Source organism: Frankliniella occidentalis, unplaced genomic scaffold (assembly GCF_000697945.3).
Source record: "Frankliniella occidentalis isolate FOCC.00 unplaced genomic scaffold, Focc_3.1 Scaffold209, whole genome shotgun sequence".
Classification (NCBI taxonomy): Eukaryota; Metazoa; Arthropoda; class Insecta; order Thysanoptera; family Thripidae; genus Frankliniella; species Frankliniella occidentalis.
The window spans coordinates 43,608-60,295 of NW_026267335.1; the positions used below are offsets into that span (position 1 = coordinate 43,608).

Sequence of the window (16,688 nt, forward strand, 5' to 3'; positions counted from 1 at the left end):
CAGCCTGCCAATCTTGGGTTTGAGATCACCGGGCGCGGCGGGCGGGGGCAGGGCAGGGCAGGGCTCGGCCGGTCCGGCCTGATGACGTAACGACGACGTCGGCCCGGAGCTATTCGCAGCCGCCGTCGTCGTGCAAATAACCGAACCATTAAGACGATTACCGGCACACGAGCCGAGCGAGCCGGAGGAGCCTGAGCACGCGGCCGGGCACGGGCACGAGCAAAGCTGATTGAAACAAAAGGGAATGAATACAAATGGAAAGGACGCTGTTTCGCGTGCATCTGGGCGGCCGGCAGAGGACAGCTCGGCGAGCTCGGCGCCGCGCGGGGGCGGCGGCGCCACAATGGCGTTGGTCGGCCTGTCACTCGCACGTCCTGCCCGCCCCCGGCCCCGCCCCGCCCCGCGCCCGGATAAAAGGACAACGCCCTGGCTACTGCACCGGATAGAGTGGGTGCCGCCGCCGCCCGCAGAGCGAAACGAGTAGTGCAGTGCATATTGTTACTGGATTCGGCAAAGCGCTCGGCGGCCCCGTCCGCGTCAGGGGAACCCTGTGGGGAAGTCTGGGTCCTGGGGCGGGGAGACAAACGGGATACGCGGGACACTGCTGATGCGAATGAGGCTCAATGGGACACCGCCGCACTCCGCTATTGTGCCCCTGTCCCTGTGCCGCGCACCCACCGGGGTGTAGTCACGTTGTGCGGAAAGGTCAGGCGCAACCGCCGGCCCCGCCAGCGCCAGGCGCCCCCGCAGCCAACGTGTGTGCATCACTAGCTCTTCACAGTACAAGCATTGTATCCGACGGGGCACAGCGACCACCGTGGGGTGGTGGTGGTGTACAGAGTGTTTAGGAACACTGACATACATAGGTAGGTCAGTATTTCCAACACTCTGAACTTTTTTCACAAGAAAATTTGCCTAGTAACTACAAAAGTTGTTATACTGTATACGTTATGAAGAAATTCTTTAGTGTTGCTAAAACTTTTTGCCTGACATTATAATTACGGCACAGTAACGAAGTGGTGAAAGAGTAAAATTACGGAATTCTACGCCCCTTATGGTCTACGTCGCTTACATGCGACATATATTGTATGTTTGAACGCCACAACGAGCCGGCGTGAGTAACTGAGTTACAAACAAAATAAAATATGGCCAATTTACAACCATAATTTGTTCTTGGCAGTGTGGCTCGCTGCTACTAGTGGCCGGTGCGAGAGCGGGCGGGCGCGGCGCTCGTCCTTGCCAGGGCAGTGTGTTTCAACACCTCAATCCAGCCAGTGCCACGACGACGACGCGCCACGCCGCGCCACGCCGAACCAACCCGATGCATTAACCTGGAAAACGACATCACACAGAGAGACATCGAGGGCGGCGGCGGACCCGACACCCATTCTCTCCGGCACAGGCTCGCACGGCGCTGAACTTCACCTCCTCCGTCCTGCCCACGACCCAACGTGACCTCCCCACCTCCTGTGGCCGCAAATAACAGTACGACGGTGTCGTTAGTCAGCGGCCGCGCGGTGAGACCCTGGTCACCTGCAGCTCTGCAGGTGCGGTGGTGGCCGCACGGTATAGTAAAACGCGCCCGACGCGCCCCTGCTTCCCTTCGGCAGGACGCGATAAAAACAAACCGTGGGCGGGGTAATCCCGCCGCCCGGCCGGACGCGCTGCCAGAGGGGATCAGCATCAGCGAGACTTTCATTCGTCATTATTTTTCGGACCTGAGCCAGAGCCGATCGGGCATCGCCACCCGCACCCCGATAGCGTCGTGCATAAGCCCAAACGGGGCTCAAACGGGCTGGAATATCATATTCGTCGCCAAGTTCCTTGGCGCTCGTTTGGCGTCCGGTGGCAGCGAGGGAGGGTATGGCAACTGGCAACCCGCCCCCCGCGTCTCACCCTCGCCCGCCCACGCTGTCTGTGCAGGCGCTCTGCCAGCTCGGCTCGCGCGGCCAACCGGACGGACCGTATCCCAGCCGAGTGCTGCGCGGACTTGGGACGTCATGCCCTCGCCCGCGCCCCGCACGTCAATAGCTCTCCGCGAAGACGAGTTCCCCTTACTGTGCCTCATACCTCGTTGGTCCTTCCCCTGACCACAGCGAACTTCTCGGGCCCCCGCACCGACCGTCGCGACAGCCGCCGCCGCCGCGCTCGACCCACCCCGCGCCTTCAAAAAGCAGCGCCCAGTTTTGCGCTGCCGTCACCCAAACCGGATCCCTGCTGGCCGGAAGAGAGGGTTGATCGTCTGGATAAGCAATCCACACGATCCGCCCACCCATTGCCACACAACGCAAACTGGAGCGTTATTATGTGTTATACACACACACACAGCTACTATGTCTTTTTAATTTTTTCCAATACAAAAACTGGCTTTGGTGCTTTTGTCATCTGCCCCGGCTCCGGCTGTCTGGCCGGCTCATTTCGAAGTAGTGGCAGTTCTGTTTTCTTTTTCGTTTGCTCGCTTACTTTTTTATTATTTTCTTTTGCTTGGCCGGGTCAGCTGGCCGATCAGTCGCGCCACCTGACCGCCCCTGGAGGAAGTAGCCTATTGGCCGCGGTGCGTGCCGCGCACTACCGGGGCTGAACAGAAGAATCAGAAGGTACCCCGAGGTACCACACCTCACCCCACCCCGCCCCGCCCCGCCGCTAACTGGCAATGGACTATGCTTTGGAGCAACCGTTTAGAGAGTCCGTCCGTTTTATCTCAGATTCTTCCGGGGAATTACGGAAGCTCGGCGCCTGCGAGACTAAGGGTAGGCCAACCCACCGTACACGCATGCACTGCAGAAAAGATGTTGCCTACCTATCAGGCGCTACGAGAGCTGGAAGGCTGAGGCTGAACTTGGCAGCGGAAACGGAGTACTTCCCTTACACTGCGCGTCTCGGGGTGGACACAGACATCGAGATGCAGAACACACTTTTTTCTATGAGAGCTTGCGGATTTTCTCTGTTGTCGCACCCAGACGGCAATCGGTTGATATTGAACGCATGCCGCTGGTTGTCACTTCCGTCCTACATGAATACTGGACCCAACTGAACAGGATTACGGTCTAGCCAAAGGATGGGAGGAGAGCTCAAGATTCGAGGTGTGCCTCTGGCCTCTGGGTTCCAAAGCAATGCTTACCTCCTGTCATCTACTTCTGACTTGAATCAATCAGTCCTGTCGTCTTCTCTATGTCTCTCAACAATTATGCTACAATAGCTGCTAGACCATCAGCTTGTGATAAGAAATTACCACACAGTAACTTGCTAAGATCTTACCTGTCCTCTGTTGACAAATCCATGCTTGTCGGCGATAGAATCAGCTATTCCTTTTCCGTTTGGGATCCAGACAGCAAACTCGTTGTGATATATTGCACATTCACAAATTGACGACAAAGTCACTGATGCCAGCACACACACAAACACCACTCTTGATTTTACACTCATTTTCACTATTAATGAAGAGAAGAAGAATTTCTTCATTCAATGTATATCTTATTGGAGGGCTTCAGTTCCTGAAATAGAAAGCATATGAAACGGATTAGGCAGAGTCAAATATTTCTTGCACTACAGAGTTAATTTAAATTAATTTAAGAAAGGCAACCAAAAGTGAAATAATGTAAGTTGTCTTAACCTCAACGCTAAAATAGCATACAACACACTTAATAATTATGATTCTTTAGTGACAGTAATGAAATAGGGATGAAACCGTCAACATTATATTTAAGGAAGAAACATTGTGATGTTGTCAAGAAGACTATCAAATTTATAGATGCAAAAATCCTATCATCCACACACATACTTATTTTTCTGTAAAGACATAACCAAGAAATTTTTCTCAAAAATACAAAAACTCAAGGTGAACAGAATGATACATGTCAATTGTCGTCATACGAATGCCACTGGACATAAAAATGATGAAACCAATAAAATAAAATAAGAACTTACCGTACTAAATTCGGTTTAACTTCTCAACCCTCTTGATTTAACTCAAAAACAGCCCTCGATATGGGTGGCAAGTTTTAGACGACATAACTGAAATGTATCCATTTGTCCTGATCAACATATTGAACTAGTTTTGCACATCGCTAGGTTGCTTTTGACACTTCACCTAGCAGAACACAACCAAGAACAACACAATCCACACACAAACACGACCGAGTGGCTCTACGGGACGTCACAGACTGTTTATCGAAATGCGGCACGGCAGTGAAGAAGGCAATATTTCAGTTTGTAGGAATTCTTTCTTACGTATGAAAAATATTGCAGTCACAACAAGATTGCTTTCTGACCAAAACAGACCACTCACTCGAATGCGCGTATCTCTGCCTGTGAGTCGCTGTGGTTTCCGGTCTTATGGAACACATAACCTACTGCACACATGTTTCCCTGTTTTTGTGTGTTGCCTAAGTGAAGTATTGTCTCAATTTAACTGTAAAAATGTCTGACTCAAGTGAATATGAGGACGTCGTAAGTGAAAATGAAGATGTAGATTATGACTCCGACGCTGAGGTTAGTTTTCTGCTTGAATAATAGATTTTCCAATTTCTGATATCATACATTATTTCAGAAACGTTAGTTAGTATTTTATAAACCCCCTTTTTTTTTTACAGCTTCAGAGGGCTTTTGCCAAGGGCATTATCAAACCTGGCCTCAACGTACCTGTAGAACCTAAGAAGGTGTTCACAAACAATGTGGTAAGGCACAATATTTGAGTTGAATGCTCAGTTTTGTGAGTATAGGGAGATTTCACATTACTGTATCTTCTCGCTTCAATACTTGCAGGAAGGACTCAAAACCAGACTTCGTGACATTCAACAAAGCTTAAAATGGGTTGAACGACTGGATCTTACCACAGGCTTAGCACCTATTGCACCTGAAATGGCCATTTATGTAAGTCAATTATCTACATTATTCAGAATTGTCTTTGAATGCATTTTAGATTAGTGTACTATGTTGAATTCTTTGATTGCCTTTTTAGATATCCGAAAAAGAAGATGATTCTAAATCTGGCAAAGTGAAACAAGCCAAGGCCAAGACCCTAGACCCAACTCTTGATGATTTTAAAAGAGAAATGAACTTTCACCGTCAAGCACAGGCAGCTGTACTTGAGGGTATTCCAAAATTAAACAATCTTGGTGTCAGGACCAAAAGACCTGACGATTATTTTGCTCAAATGGCAAAATCAGATGATCACATGCAGAAGGTATTTATTTAAGTTCTGCTTGAGAAATTTGGGTTGTCAGTTGTTCTGATATTTTGATTTCTCAATCTCTCTTCTTTTATTCAAAACTAGGTGCGTGATTCACTTTTGAAGAAAAAAGCTGGTTTGGAAGTTAGTGAGAAAGTTCGTAAGGCTAGAGAAAATCGTAAGATGATGAAGCAATTGCAAGTCCAATCACAGCTGAACCGTCAAAAGGAGAAGAAAGAGTTAATAGATGAGGTATTTTAACATTCTGGTAAATTTTTTCCGACGTTTCATGATCCTGTGTTAAAAAGTTTTGTCCATTCCCAGGTTAAAAAATACAGAAAAGGCATTCGGACAGATTTAGATTTCCTTGAGCCTGGTGGTGGTAAGAAGCCTGGACAGCAAAAACGCCCTGCACCAAACAATAAAAACAGCAGGTATGTGAAGTAAACTTATTACAGGATTACAGGATATCATCTTTGTCATTCTGAGAATGCTCAGCAATCATTTATTTTTCAATTGTAGGTCTGCAGATAAACGAAAACACAAAGACTCAAAGTTCGGCTTTGGTGGCAAGAAGAGAGGATTAAAAACCAACACAAAGGAAAGTGCTGCAGATGTAGGGGGGTACCGCCCACCAAGGAAACCTGGTGTAAAAAATAGGAATATGAACAAGAAGAATCGGCCAGGGAAGAGTAAGCGCAATAACAACAAAAACTCTAAGCGTAGATAATAATCTGATGTACTCTTTAAGTTAAAGTGTAAGTATTGAATCTGTTGAAACCCAAACTGTTTTAAAATACACATATGTATATTTTGAATTATCATCAAATTGTTGTGACTGCATATTCTGACAACCAATAAAGGAGACTTATGGTTAATGTACCATAAATCAAACAATACCAATCAAGTTTCGTGTCAATGCATTTGTTTCTGGCCTTCCCCAATATTTATACCAACACTCGGATCAGTAATTGCCCACTTACGCAATCAAATATTGAAAACTAAGTAAAAGATAATTTTCCTTCAAATTTTAACGTATTGTTTTCTCTCTTGTCTTAATCGGGGAAAAGAGGATAAACGAAATGGATCAGTGGTTTCATGGAAGTGGCATCGTGGCTATTTCCCATCTTCCCGTTTTCATTTCTTAACTTATTTTCTCATACCATACTGGCGCTTAGGCAACCTGCAGGACAACGGGAATATACACCAACATTGAACTGGCGCAGTCAGTGGAAGTTACAAGTCACCGTTGAATAAACGCATTGTATCTCAAGTTTTACAAGTCGGTCATACTTCTCTGCAAAATGAGCAACCAAGCAGATCAACTGGCGACCTTTATTGACTTGACGAAAGCTCCTGAAGATCGTGCAAGGTTTTTCCTGGAGTCATCCGGCTGGCAATTAGAGGTATAAACATTGCAACAATGTGATAAATGAGCTATTTAAATAAGTAAATTGTGAAACTGTCCCCGAACAATATTTACTGTTCTGTACTTGAGAACGTCTTACCGACGATTTAATTGAATATTTTGGTTACTTCAGTAAATTGTACAATACATAACCTCTTAAATTTTGACAGTCTATTTTCATTTTCCTTTGTCTGAATCAAGTCTTTTCTATTGATTGCCCATAAATTTTCAAGTTAGTCTCACAAAAATCTTCTTATTGTTTCATAAGTGTTAAGTTCATAGAAAAAACCTTTCCTTGATGTCAGCTACTATATTGCACACATTCTGCCATTTCATTATTCTCTAGGTTGCACTGGCAAGTTTTTTTGAAGCTGATAATGATACTGAAATGGATCGTGATAGCCCAGAAGTAGTTCCTGTAGCTATGCCGTCTGAACCTCAACTAGCTCCTGAACCACCATCAAGACCAAGCGGTAGCAAGAAGGGCAAATCGAAGAGTAAATCTTCCTCGAGGTATGTAACATGGTATTTAATTCATATTTTGTTTCCCTATTTTCAGCTTCTTATTTTTACAAAGTACTTACTAACCTTATATTTTTGCAGCAATAGAGTGCGGACTCTTGCTAGTTTACGCCAAGATTCTGATGATTCTGATTCAGGGAATGAGGAAGGACAAGCATTTTATGCAGGTGGATCTGATTCAAGTGGACAGCAAATTTTAGGACCATCTAAAAATAAGAACAAGATGAACAAAGAAGAATTTGTAGCTCAGATGTTCAAATCAGTCAAAGAGTAAGTGTCATTTTTAGTCCTCATTTTCAAAAATCATCCAATTCTGTGTTTACCGTCTGATGTAGACACACGTGACTTACCCCTACAGTCAGTCGTCTTTTTTGCTTTTTCCCTTGTACTTTCATTTCTCAGTTCAGGAATAAATTTTTAGATGTACATTATTGTTTTACTACCTTCTAGGCATGGTGCTGAGGAAGTGGATCCTATTCGGCTCCCTGGTTCTGGTGGACCATCAACAAGCAGTTTTGGAGGGAGAGGGTACCGCTTAGGACAGACTCCTGATGACATTGAAGGTACTTATTTCCTCAAAGTTTTAAGATGTTACTGTATTTTTGCAACCATTGGTTATTCAACTTCTTTACAGAGGTAACCGCTGGAGGATCTTCTCGACAACCTCCGCAAGTTAATGTTACACTGAAAATGTGGAGGGATGGTTTCACTGTAAATGACGGGCCCATGCGAGGTTATGCTGATCCTGAAAACAAGGAGTTTTTGGAATGTATTCGAAAGGGGTCTGTATCTATCTGTATTTTGAGGGTTCTTTAATGTTACTGTACTCTCACCAGTTTAATAATGGAATATTTTATACCTCATCCATGCATTTTTGTTTCCATTTACTTTAGTGAGATCCCTCGTGAGCTAATTCGAGAAGCAAGGGGCAGCGAGGTTCATGTCAATATAGAAGCCCACTCACATGAGGAGCCGCCAGCATACAAAGCAAAAGTTAAAGCATTTACTGGGAAAGGAAATGTTCTTGGCAGGTAGGTACTTTTAAAGCACGTGTTTAAAGTGTTGATTGGTATCTTTGTTATTTCCACCCGAGTATTTCCCTTGATAACTTTTTGTTCATTTTGCCTTTTAGCCCAGTCCCTTCTGCGAATCCTCCTAGTGGCATTCCATCTGGCATTCCTGATGGTAGAACCAAAGAAGAATTAGAGGCTGCTGCCAAACAGGAAGTTACTGTTGATGCTTCTCAACCAAGCACTACAATCCAAGTCCGCTTGACTGATGGATCCACCCTTGTTGCACGATTGAATCACTCCCACACTGTTGGTGATCTTCGGCGATATATTAACTTGTATCCTTTATCACACTAGTTGTATTCTTTTACTTTTTATTTTTTTTCAATATCTATTTTTTTTTTGTTTTATCCTTGACTGAAATGTTACCAGAGCTCGCCCTCAATATTCTTCAGCATCATTCAGCCTTCACACAACATTTCCACGCAAAGAGCTGTCAGACAATTCTCAATCAGTTCAAGATGCAGGACTACTTAATGCTGCTGTGCTTCAAAGACTTGGATAAACTCATCTACAACAGGTACCAAAGCCCTTATTTTCAGTGCAATTGCATAGTTTCTTTGATTTGATTTTTGTACCATGACTGTGATGTTTTAGATGTGGAGTAATTGGGTTAGATAAGACCTTATCTCATAGTACACAAATTATGTATCCTCCCTTTTGAATGATTCTTAACCTTAACCCATTGATTAGTTATATTTCAGTGTAGTTACATTTTAATGTAAACAGTTCAAATTCTATTCTTTTCACTGCTATAGACAACATAATTTTGTTCAGACAGTGAATAATTATGAGTTGAATGTTGTTTTCTTTTTCATTTGTGAATGTATTTGGGCAAATCACAAGTTCACTGTTTCCTTGTAACTTTAAACTGTCTGACTTAACTATTTTCCTGTATAGAGTTAGGCAATAAATAGAGATCGTCTCATTTAAGATTGTTGAAATTTCATCCCGTCTTTATTAATACTACAATACAGTAAAACTGACATTAATGCTTTTTTGAAAGAACCAATTATAGATCCATGGTCCTCCCTCAGGCTGTATACGGCATCTTGTAATGTATGAAAGTTAGAGTGCAATGTATATCATTATATTGCTGGATTAACCTTCTATTTCATTTCATTTTAAAAAGTAAATAAAATAATAATGCAGCCCATTTGAAAAAAAAGAAAACAAAAAACAGAGATGATCAGAAGTAGTGTCAAAATTTTAGTGGAGAGGAAGAGGGAGTCCATGTTTTGAGGATGCATATGAGCCTTGACCTCGTATATTTGTGACATCAAGATACATATTTTATTATACATGAGTTATCAATACATAAATTTGAACCACATGTGGCTCATGCAGTGTAGTAGCTTTATAATGGAGACAAAGATATATGTATAGTACATCAATCATAATACAAAGGTGAAGCTTTACAGAAAATTTTCGGGCAAAAAAGAACTGTAACTGACTCAGTTTTTTTTCATGAAGAGTGCCACATCTTTGCTGGAACAGGTTCATCCATTTATTCAGTCACTTAACATTCTTCCAGTTAAAGGAAGTTCATCCAAACACTCATTCACAATGTTCACTCAGCACTCATTTTTTCTTTCTTAAATTTGTGGCAATATCACACATGATAAGTACTACCTCCATCAGGAGGAGTTTTTCCAAATACAGAACAAAACTTACAGTGAGATAAATATTACTAACAACATTTGTGTTCTACTTATGAAAACAACTTTTTTCTCAACGTTTTTAGCATTTGCATTTTTTCAATTTTAAAAAATACCTGATTTAAGGTCAAAATTGACACAGTTTTGAATTTCAAACTGGACTAAATAATCTTTTTGATAACATTTGCCTATTTCAAGTTAATTTGAAGCATAAGGTATTATATACCTATTCCATGACAGAATGTTATACTTAGGTAATTGGCACCCAATGAAGTGCACTCATTTCTCACAGTGTTTGTTCCATGTTATTTAAAGCTTGCCATCAATTCCGTGTAGCATTAATTTGGATAGGAATAAGAGCATGAAGAAGTCCAATTCGTAATAAGAAAATTAACCCACGATAGTAAGGACCAACAGGTTAATTTGGGATCAGAGAAGATGGATGGGAGGAAGCACAGGCTGGAACGAAGAGAAACCACAGGGTTAGCAATCTAATGCAGGCTAGAATCAATTATTTAGATTTGATGCCATGAAAGAGTTTTCCAGACAACTGACCCTGTCAAATCTCCTGGTTTAATATCAATTATGGTGATAATAAAAATAAGAAAACATTGGGGCAGAAAAATACTCTGATTATTCTTTGCCTATAATTAAGGTATGCTCTACAAACAAAAATTATTTGCTTTTGGAATGGATGAATCATAAACATGTATAGAATCGTTTCATTGTGAGGTCTAGCTTTACATTTGAAATTTATTGCTGAATTTTATCCTCTCAGGGCAGTGAGACCTATTTCAAAACTATCACATGACTCAAAACGTTGTTGAAGTATGTGATGTGCCCATCTTTCACCATTTCCAATTTTTTTTTCAAGATTTCCCAGTGTCTCCTCCCATTACCCCTGTCAAGTTATGATTAATAACACATAGGTAAAAACAAAGGTAAATCTTCAGCAAAATAATCATCAACTTAATAGGTGTTTGATAGCCAGTTCAGCCCAGATAAAGAATAAACAACTTTTTTTTTGTATATATGTGTTGTAATGCATGGCCTTTTCATGTTTCTTAAAAAGCATTCTAACTCTACATTCAATAAAATATTGTCATGAGTATCATTGTTTCATACAATGGTGGTGTTAAAAAATTCCGATTAACATTTAATCAGAGAGTTAATAGTGACTCATGTGTTTCTATCAGAACCTGAGTATTATTCATACATACGCATTGTGGGGTATACAGAACACAATTTATACCTCACGCCTATCATTATCTAACAAGCAATGTGAACTAATTTATCAAAAACCAAAGTCCACAGGGAAGTCTTGCACCCTTGGAAAATGGGATCAATGTTCAATACACAATCAACATAACACATAAAATATGCTAATGAAGTCAAGAATGATATGACAAGGAATACAAGGAAAAGTTAAACACTGCATTTTTAACAGTTGTAAATATTTTTGCAGGGCATCTGAAGCTCCTGCCATTCCCTTAACATATCAAAACATTGTCAACAAATAACAACCAAGCAAGGTCTGCAAAAATTATAGAAAGCATAAGTCTAAGGCACCACATTTCACTGTATGGATTACAACCTTCATCATTAAAATTTGTTTTCATTTTGTAAAATCTAGCTGGAGTATTCATGGAAACCTCCCATAATGTATTGCGATGCAAATGAAGCATAGCCAATACATCTGAAGTGAATTCTTCAGTCAAAATGTCGTCCAAGTGATGTCATTTTGACCTTTCAAGTCAAAATATCCCAGTTAGAGACTGCTAAGTGGCCAGAACGACATCCAAAGACCCCATTTTGACTTTGAGTTCTCAATGGGAAATTAAAAGTCTGAGGCACTCATTCCAAAAGGTCTGGAAAGTCTTTTTAGAAATTACTAACATTTTTCTGTCTTGTTCAGCATTGCAGGTTGAATTGAACAACATTTTTAGTATTACTGCCAGCAGAATACAAATCAATCATCTCATAAAGGTTTTCCCTTCTACCATTGAGAGAGCTACTAAATGATTGGCATTCAATTCCTCCTTTTGTGCTCCTCTTCAGTCTCCTACAAAGTACTGTTCTACCTAGCCTCATTTGAAGAACTGCTTTGCAAATATTCAGAAATAGCGCTGAAATTAACAATCCTTAAAGCTCAAATTGACTTAAAAGACAAATATGCACCTTTAAAAAACTTGTATCAAATGCAGCAATTTTCTTTTAATCGATTTCTTACTCAACATAGAAATAATATTAACAGCACCTTCAAAGGTACGTCGCACCAATTTACAAAAGTAGTCTCAATACATTTCAATAAAGTTGGGGCTGTGTTTATGTCTGAAACTGTTTCTTTCAACTTAAAAAAATTCTGAATTGAGTTTAAGTTGATCTTATTACTACAACGCAACAAAGCATTGGTGCGAGCCCACAAATAATAGCAATAACAATTTTTCAAAAATCATCCCTACCCCCCACCCCGTTTGTTTTTCTCTACATGTCCCCGAATAGACCCGCGAACGTGTTGCGCAGTATCTTCATGGTGTCCTCGTTGTCCTCCCCGGTGCCCGTTGCAGCCCCCTCCTGGCCGGCCACTGGCCCCGGCCCCGCCTGCGACCCCGTGCCCGCCGTCGAGCTCTGCCTGCCGAACAGTGAGCGCGCCTCCTCGGCGGGGCGCCTCGCGGTGGCCGCGGCGGACGTCGTCGAGCTCTGGGAGGCTGGAACAGACAGAGAGACGGGCGCGTTCTTGCGAAGACTGAGAGAGAAAGGGGAAAACAGAGAAAGGGGAGTGATAGAGGAAGAGAGACAGACAGAGGGGTAAAGGAAGAAAAGAGAGAGTGAGAGAGAAAGGGGGTGGAAGTGCGCGCGCGGGAACCAAGTGTCAAGTGGGAGAAGTTGCAAGGAAAGCAGTTGTTGTTTTTGCTTCGCGTCTGGCTCTCTCGGGGAGCTTTTTTGCTTTTCTCTCTGGCCTCTCTCTTTTTTTCCCGTCGCTGGATTTCAGGGATTTTATGACCCACGGCCCCATCTCTCCGCTCTGCCCCTGTCCCTCTTCATTGGAATACTGATCTGGCCCCGTGCGGGGCAAGGACACAGAGAGGGTGACACCCCTGAGGTCCCATAGGGCCTCCCTTCCTTCTTCTTTGTTTTATATTTTTACACATGGAGTGCATGAATAAATCGATTTGCAAGGAAGGCGAAACAGCGCAGACAGGACGGCGAAGGAAAGACACAAGAAAAGCGAATATCAAAGTTGGACAAGCAGGAGGGCAGACAGGCTGATAGTCAGGCAAGCAGGCATACAGAACAGACAGGACAGATAGATAGGAAAAGACAGACATAGCTGAGCAACGCGCCAAATCATCACAACACTTCACTCCTCGATTTCCTTCCCGAGAAGTCGTTAGCAAAATTGGGCTTCGATGAGTAATCGACCGTAAAGCGATCATAGCAGTCGCAGTGACATCACTGTGACTCTGACCCATCTCGGGCCCGATGAAAAGTATCGGAGATACGTGGTTGCGGTTAGAAATCGAAGCCTTTGGCTGCACCCCCCTTTAGGAGGGGCTTTCTGTAGAATGGGGTTGGCGGGATAAGCGCCTGTAGGTAGGCATCCCTTCGCAGCGGGGCTGCACGGCGGTGTTGCCTACCCTCGACTCCACAGGGGTTCCAATGACAGGGCACTGACGAGCGGAAAGCACAACCTTTAAACACGTAATTTTATTTGTTTTGTTGATTCTACTTATAGTGAGAAGTTCGTCTAAGATCCACATTCCATAAACACGGCCTTGGTAGGGAGAGGTGGAGGCAGGCCCAGAATGTCGCTTCTCAGTGTAAAAGTGAAAGAAAACCGATTCAAATCTCTAAAGTCGTAACTAGTTATTATACTTCATTGGTTTCGGTTGAAAAATTCAAGCCTAATGCTTCACCGCAGCAAGCTGAAAAACTGGGGCCCCACCTTTCCCTGACAACGAAATTCAAATAAAAGCAAAACACCAAAAAACGCAGTAATTGTGTAGCCTGGCGCACAACTATTAACAGTCCAGCCCGGTGATGCAGCACACAGTGAAACACAAAACGATTTTACACATCCAATCGTGAAGCCTATAAGCGAGCGCGACAGTGGCAGCGGAGGGGGGGCCGGCCCGATCCGAAAACTGCACGGCGTAAAGGGACGAACGGGGCGCGGATCAACACGCTGCTGCAAAAGTTAATCAATCGCAACAACATACGAGGTGAGTTACTGTGAGGAGAAAGCATTACAAATGACATGCTTCGCCCTTTCGGTTGGCGAAGCATGGGGCACGCCCCGCCCCGCCCCGCGGACCAGCATCCCCCTCTGCCGCGCCGCGCCCCGACCCGCCCCGACCCCAGAAGGGCCGAGGTGGCGAAGGCAAAAAAAGCTGAGCTATAACAACGAGGGGTTGCTTATTCATAGGCCGAAAAGGACAAGCATGAAAATGAGGCTTTAGGTTTTGTCATTTTCGTTAAAAATAACAGTTTATGAGCTTTTTTTGAGCACCTCGTATCACAAAACTTCCTCATGTTCCCAAACTACACGCAGCTTTGATATTATACACATATTTTTGCCGAGAAGTTTCACAAATACTACGTTGACAACGAGATTAATAAATGAGTAAATTTAATGTGAATGCTTATCTATACTCTAATAATAATAAAGAAATAGTTACAGCACCATATTAAAGCTCCCTGACAAGTTAGTCAACATTATTATCATTTCAGCGTCAACTAAACAATTCTTAAAATGATGTACGACTAAATTTCATGGAAATAATCTTGAGAAAGGGAAAGGGATTGGTTCGTTTAGGGAGTTGCCATCTGAGGCGCCGCGAAAACCCTTTCTCTAAGGGAAAGGAAAAAGAGGTGCTTGAGGGGATCGTTACCGAAATGCCGTTTGGTGACGAGAATAGGAAGACATTTCTTAGCATCAAAGATTAAATGGGCAACCTGAGAACGAAAATGAATAAAAAAGGAGAAATCCGCGAGTATGGAGGGTTGGGGCCCAAGGGGTCCGAGCCGCGTTAGTTCACGGTGCGCTGCGGCTGCAGGCTGTATCGGCGTGGGTTGCGTGGCGAGCCCATGCTGGAGCCCATGCTTGCCACCATGCTGGTGCCGGCGGTGGAGTGCTGGCTCTGGAGGGTCCCTCGGTGGGTTCTTATACCTTGCGAGTCCCGGCGCGGGACGCCGCTGCTGGAGATGCCGCCGATGGCCGTCACGTCGGCGCCGGGGCCGATGCCGGGGCCCTCGGATGTCGGCGACCCCAGGCCGCTGCTCGACACGGAGCTGCGCGAAGTCGCCTTCGTCATAGACACCGGCCGGCAGTGTTGCTAAAAACAAATCAATTTCCAAAAATTGAATTTTTTCATGCACATTTTTTTTTTGAAAGAAATAACTGAATACGGAACTGACCTGCATGCGGGCGGCCACCAGCTCCGCGATCTGGCGCCTGTCCTCCTCCTGAGAATCACCCATGAGCGACAGAGCGCTGTCGTTGACCTCGATGATGAACTCCTTGCCCTCCTTGTTGACGACCACCTCCAGGGCGCAGATGTCGAGGCCGCCGAACAGCTCCGACACCTCGTCCACCCACATCTTGTAGCGGTCGGTCATCTGGATCTGCTCCAGCATGGCCGAGCCCGTGTTGGTCTTCCAGTTGCCCGAGATGGACTTGCGCCTGTAACAGTGACCGAGCGCGGCTCCGTGGAGTGGGGGCTGGCGGCGAGCACCAACGCGGCGAGGACGGGACGCCGCCCACCCAATACTCACATGAAGGCCTTGTAGTTGCTGCCGATCTTCTGCACGTGGATGTCGTACTTGGAGTCCTGGTAGGGCTCGGTGGTGCAGTAGGTCCCCGCCACGGCCACCACGCTCGCCATGTCCTGGAAGTCGGCGTGGCTGTCGACGCGCACCTTACCCAGGCCGCCGTGCGCGTGGCCGATCTTGAAGACCACCGGGTACTTGGGCGTGCTGAGCTGTAACAGACGGAGCACACAGGGTCAAGAGACGTTGTCACGAAGCGTGCTGCGCGGGTTGTGGACATGGGCAGAGAATGCTTGTGAGAAACTAGACGGAGTCCGCCCTATGTGAATCGTCGAGGAAGTACGTCCGCTTTTTCACAGATTTATTCGGCACATTGCGGGAGCTGGGCGCCTGCGAGACTCCGGGGTAGGCTACCCCGCAGTACACGCGTGCACCGCAGGCAAGATATATTGCCTACCTACCAGGCGCCATGAGAGGTCGCACAGGCTGAACTTGGCAAGTCCGTCGCGGCGAATGACGGGCGTACTTTCTGGCTGATCTCAAGGGCCGCACCCAGTAGTTCACTTGTCCGCTGGGCTGGCGCCATCATTGCCGTTTCCTGCATTATTTCGCCCTCGTAACCTCGCATGCGTGGGTGTGTCTGCATCGTGAGTGTGTTTGGAAGAAGCAGAATTGCGATTTCCGTCCCGCGTCGGGTGGCCACCCCGTCGCTTTCCGTCACACGGCCGGGCGGGCCTCCATGCACGGCCTATGGTGGCGCAGCAGTAGGCCGCGGCGGCGGCGGCATAGCTGCGCGTCGAGCATCCCGTTTAAATTCCATGACGGCCCGAGCCGAGAGCTCTTGCGCGCGGTCACACACGGTCACGCCAGCAGGGGGGGGGGGCACATGTTTTTGAACGTGCTCCCTATGATGTGTGTGTCGTGCTGTTTATCGCGCGCGCCCTGTATGGAACGAGAGAGAGAGAGAGAGAGAGAGAGAGAGAGAGAGAGGGGGGGGGGGGGAGAGAAAGGGAGAAAGAGAGAGAGGGGAGAGGGTTGAGCGGGGAAGGACAATGTCGAGGCCATGCGGCCATAAAGTCGGCCAAAGTGAT

The 16,688-nt window shown here is 45.2% G+C and overlaps 4 protein-coding genes across 4 annotated transcripts in view; 2 read left to right on the forward strand and 2 right to left on the reverse strand.

Moving 5' to 3' along the window:
- LOC113202058 (furin-like protease 2) overlaps positions 1-4,170 on the reverse strand; it is a 39,647-nt gene extending 35,477 nt beyond the window's left edge. Inside the window, exons 1-2 of the mRNA XM_026416119.2 lie at positions 3,928-4,170; positions 3,259-3,494 (exon numbers count right to left, since the gene is read on the reverse strand). Coding sequence (XP_026271904.1) covers positions 3,259-3,462 — 204 coding nt within the window. The 5' untranslated portion in view covers positions 3,463-3,494; positions 3,928-4,170. The remainder of the gene's footprint in view (positions 1-3,258; positions 3,495-3,927) is intronic.
- Positions 4,171-4,312: 142 nt separating this feature from the next.
- LOC113202076 (probable rRNA-processing protein EBP2 homolog) lies at positions 4,313-6,077 on the forward strand. The gene is made up of 7 exons (XM_026416142.2): positions 4,313-4,491; positions 4,593-4,676; positions 4,765-4,872; positions 4,961-5,185; positions 5,276-5,422; positions 5,495-5,604; positions 5,693-6,077. The coding sequence occupies exons 1-7, from the start codon at positions 4,420-4,422 to the stop codon at positions 5,898-5,900; spliced, it is 954 nt and encodes a 317-aa protein (XP_026271927.1). The 5' UTR covers positions 4,313-4,419; the 3' UTR covers positions 5,901-6,077.
- A 265-nt stretch (positions 6,078-6,342) lies between these two features.
- LOC113202065 (NSFL1 cofactor p47) lies at positions 6,343-9,103 on the forward strand. The gene is made up of 8 exons (XM_026416131.2): positions 6,343-6,576; positions 6,925-7,091; positions 7,182-7,370; positions 7,551-7,663; positions 7,735-7,882; positions 7,994-8,131; positions 8,233-8,448; positions 8,543-9,103. Exons 1-8 carry the CDS (start codon positions 6,475-6,477, stop codon positions 8,673-8,675), a joined length of 1,206 nt encoding a protein of 401 aa, XP_026271916.1. The 5' UTR covers positions 6,343-6,474; the 3' UTR covers positions 8,676-9,103.
- A 318-nt stretch (positions 9,104-9,421) lies between these two features.
- Positions 9,422-16,688, reverse strand: part of LOC113202187 (synapsin) — a gene marked incomplete at its 5' end in the record, with an annotated part of 29,505 nt that continues 22,238 nt past the window's right edge. The window contains 4 exons of the mRNA XM_052272519.1: positions 9,422-12,536; positions 14,999-15,164; positions 15,247-15,511; positions 15,604-15,809. Coding sequence (XP_052128479.1) covers positions 12,313-12,536; positions 14,999-15,164; positions 15,247-15,511; positions 15,604-15,809 — 861 coding nt within the window. The remainder of the gene's footprint in view (positions 12,537-14,998; positions 15,165-15,246; positions 15,512-15,603; positions 15,810-16,688) is intronic.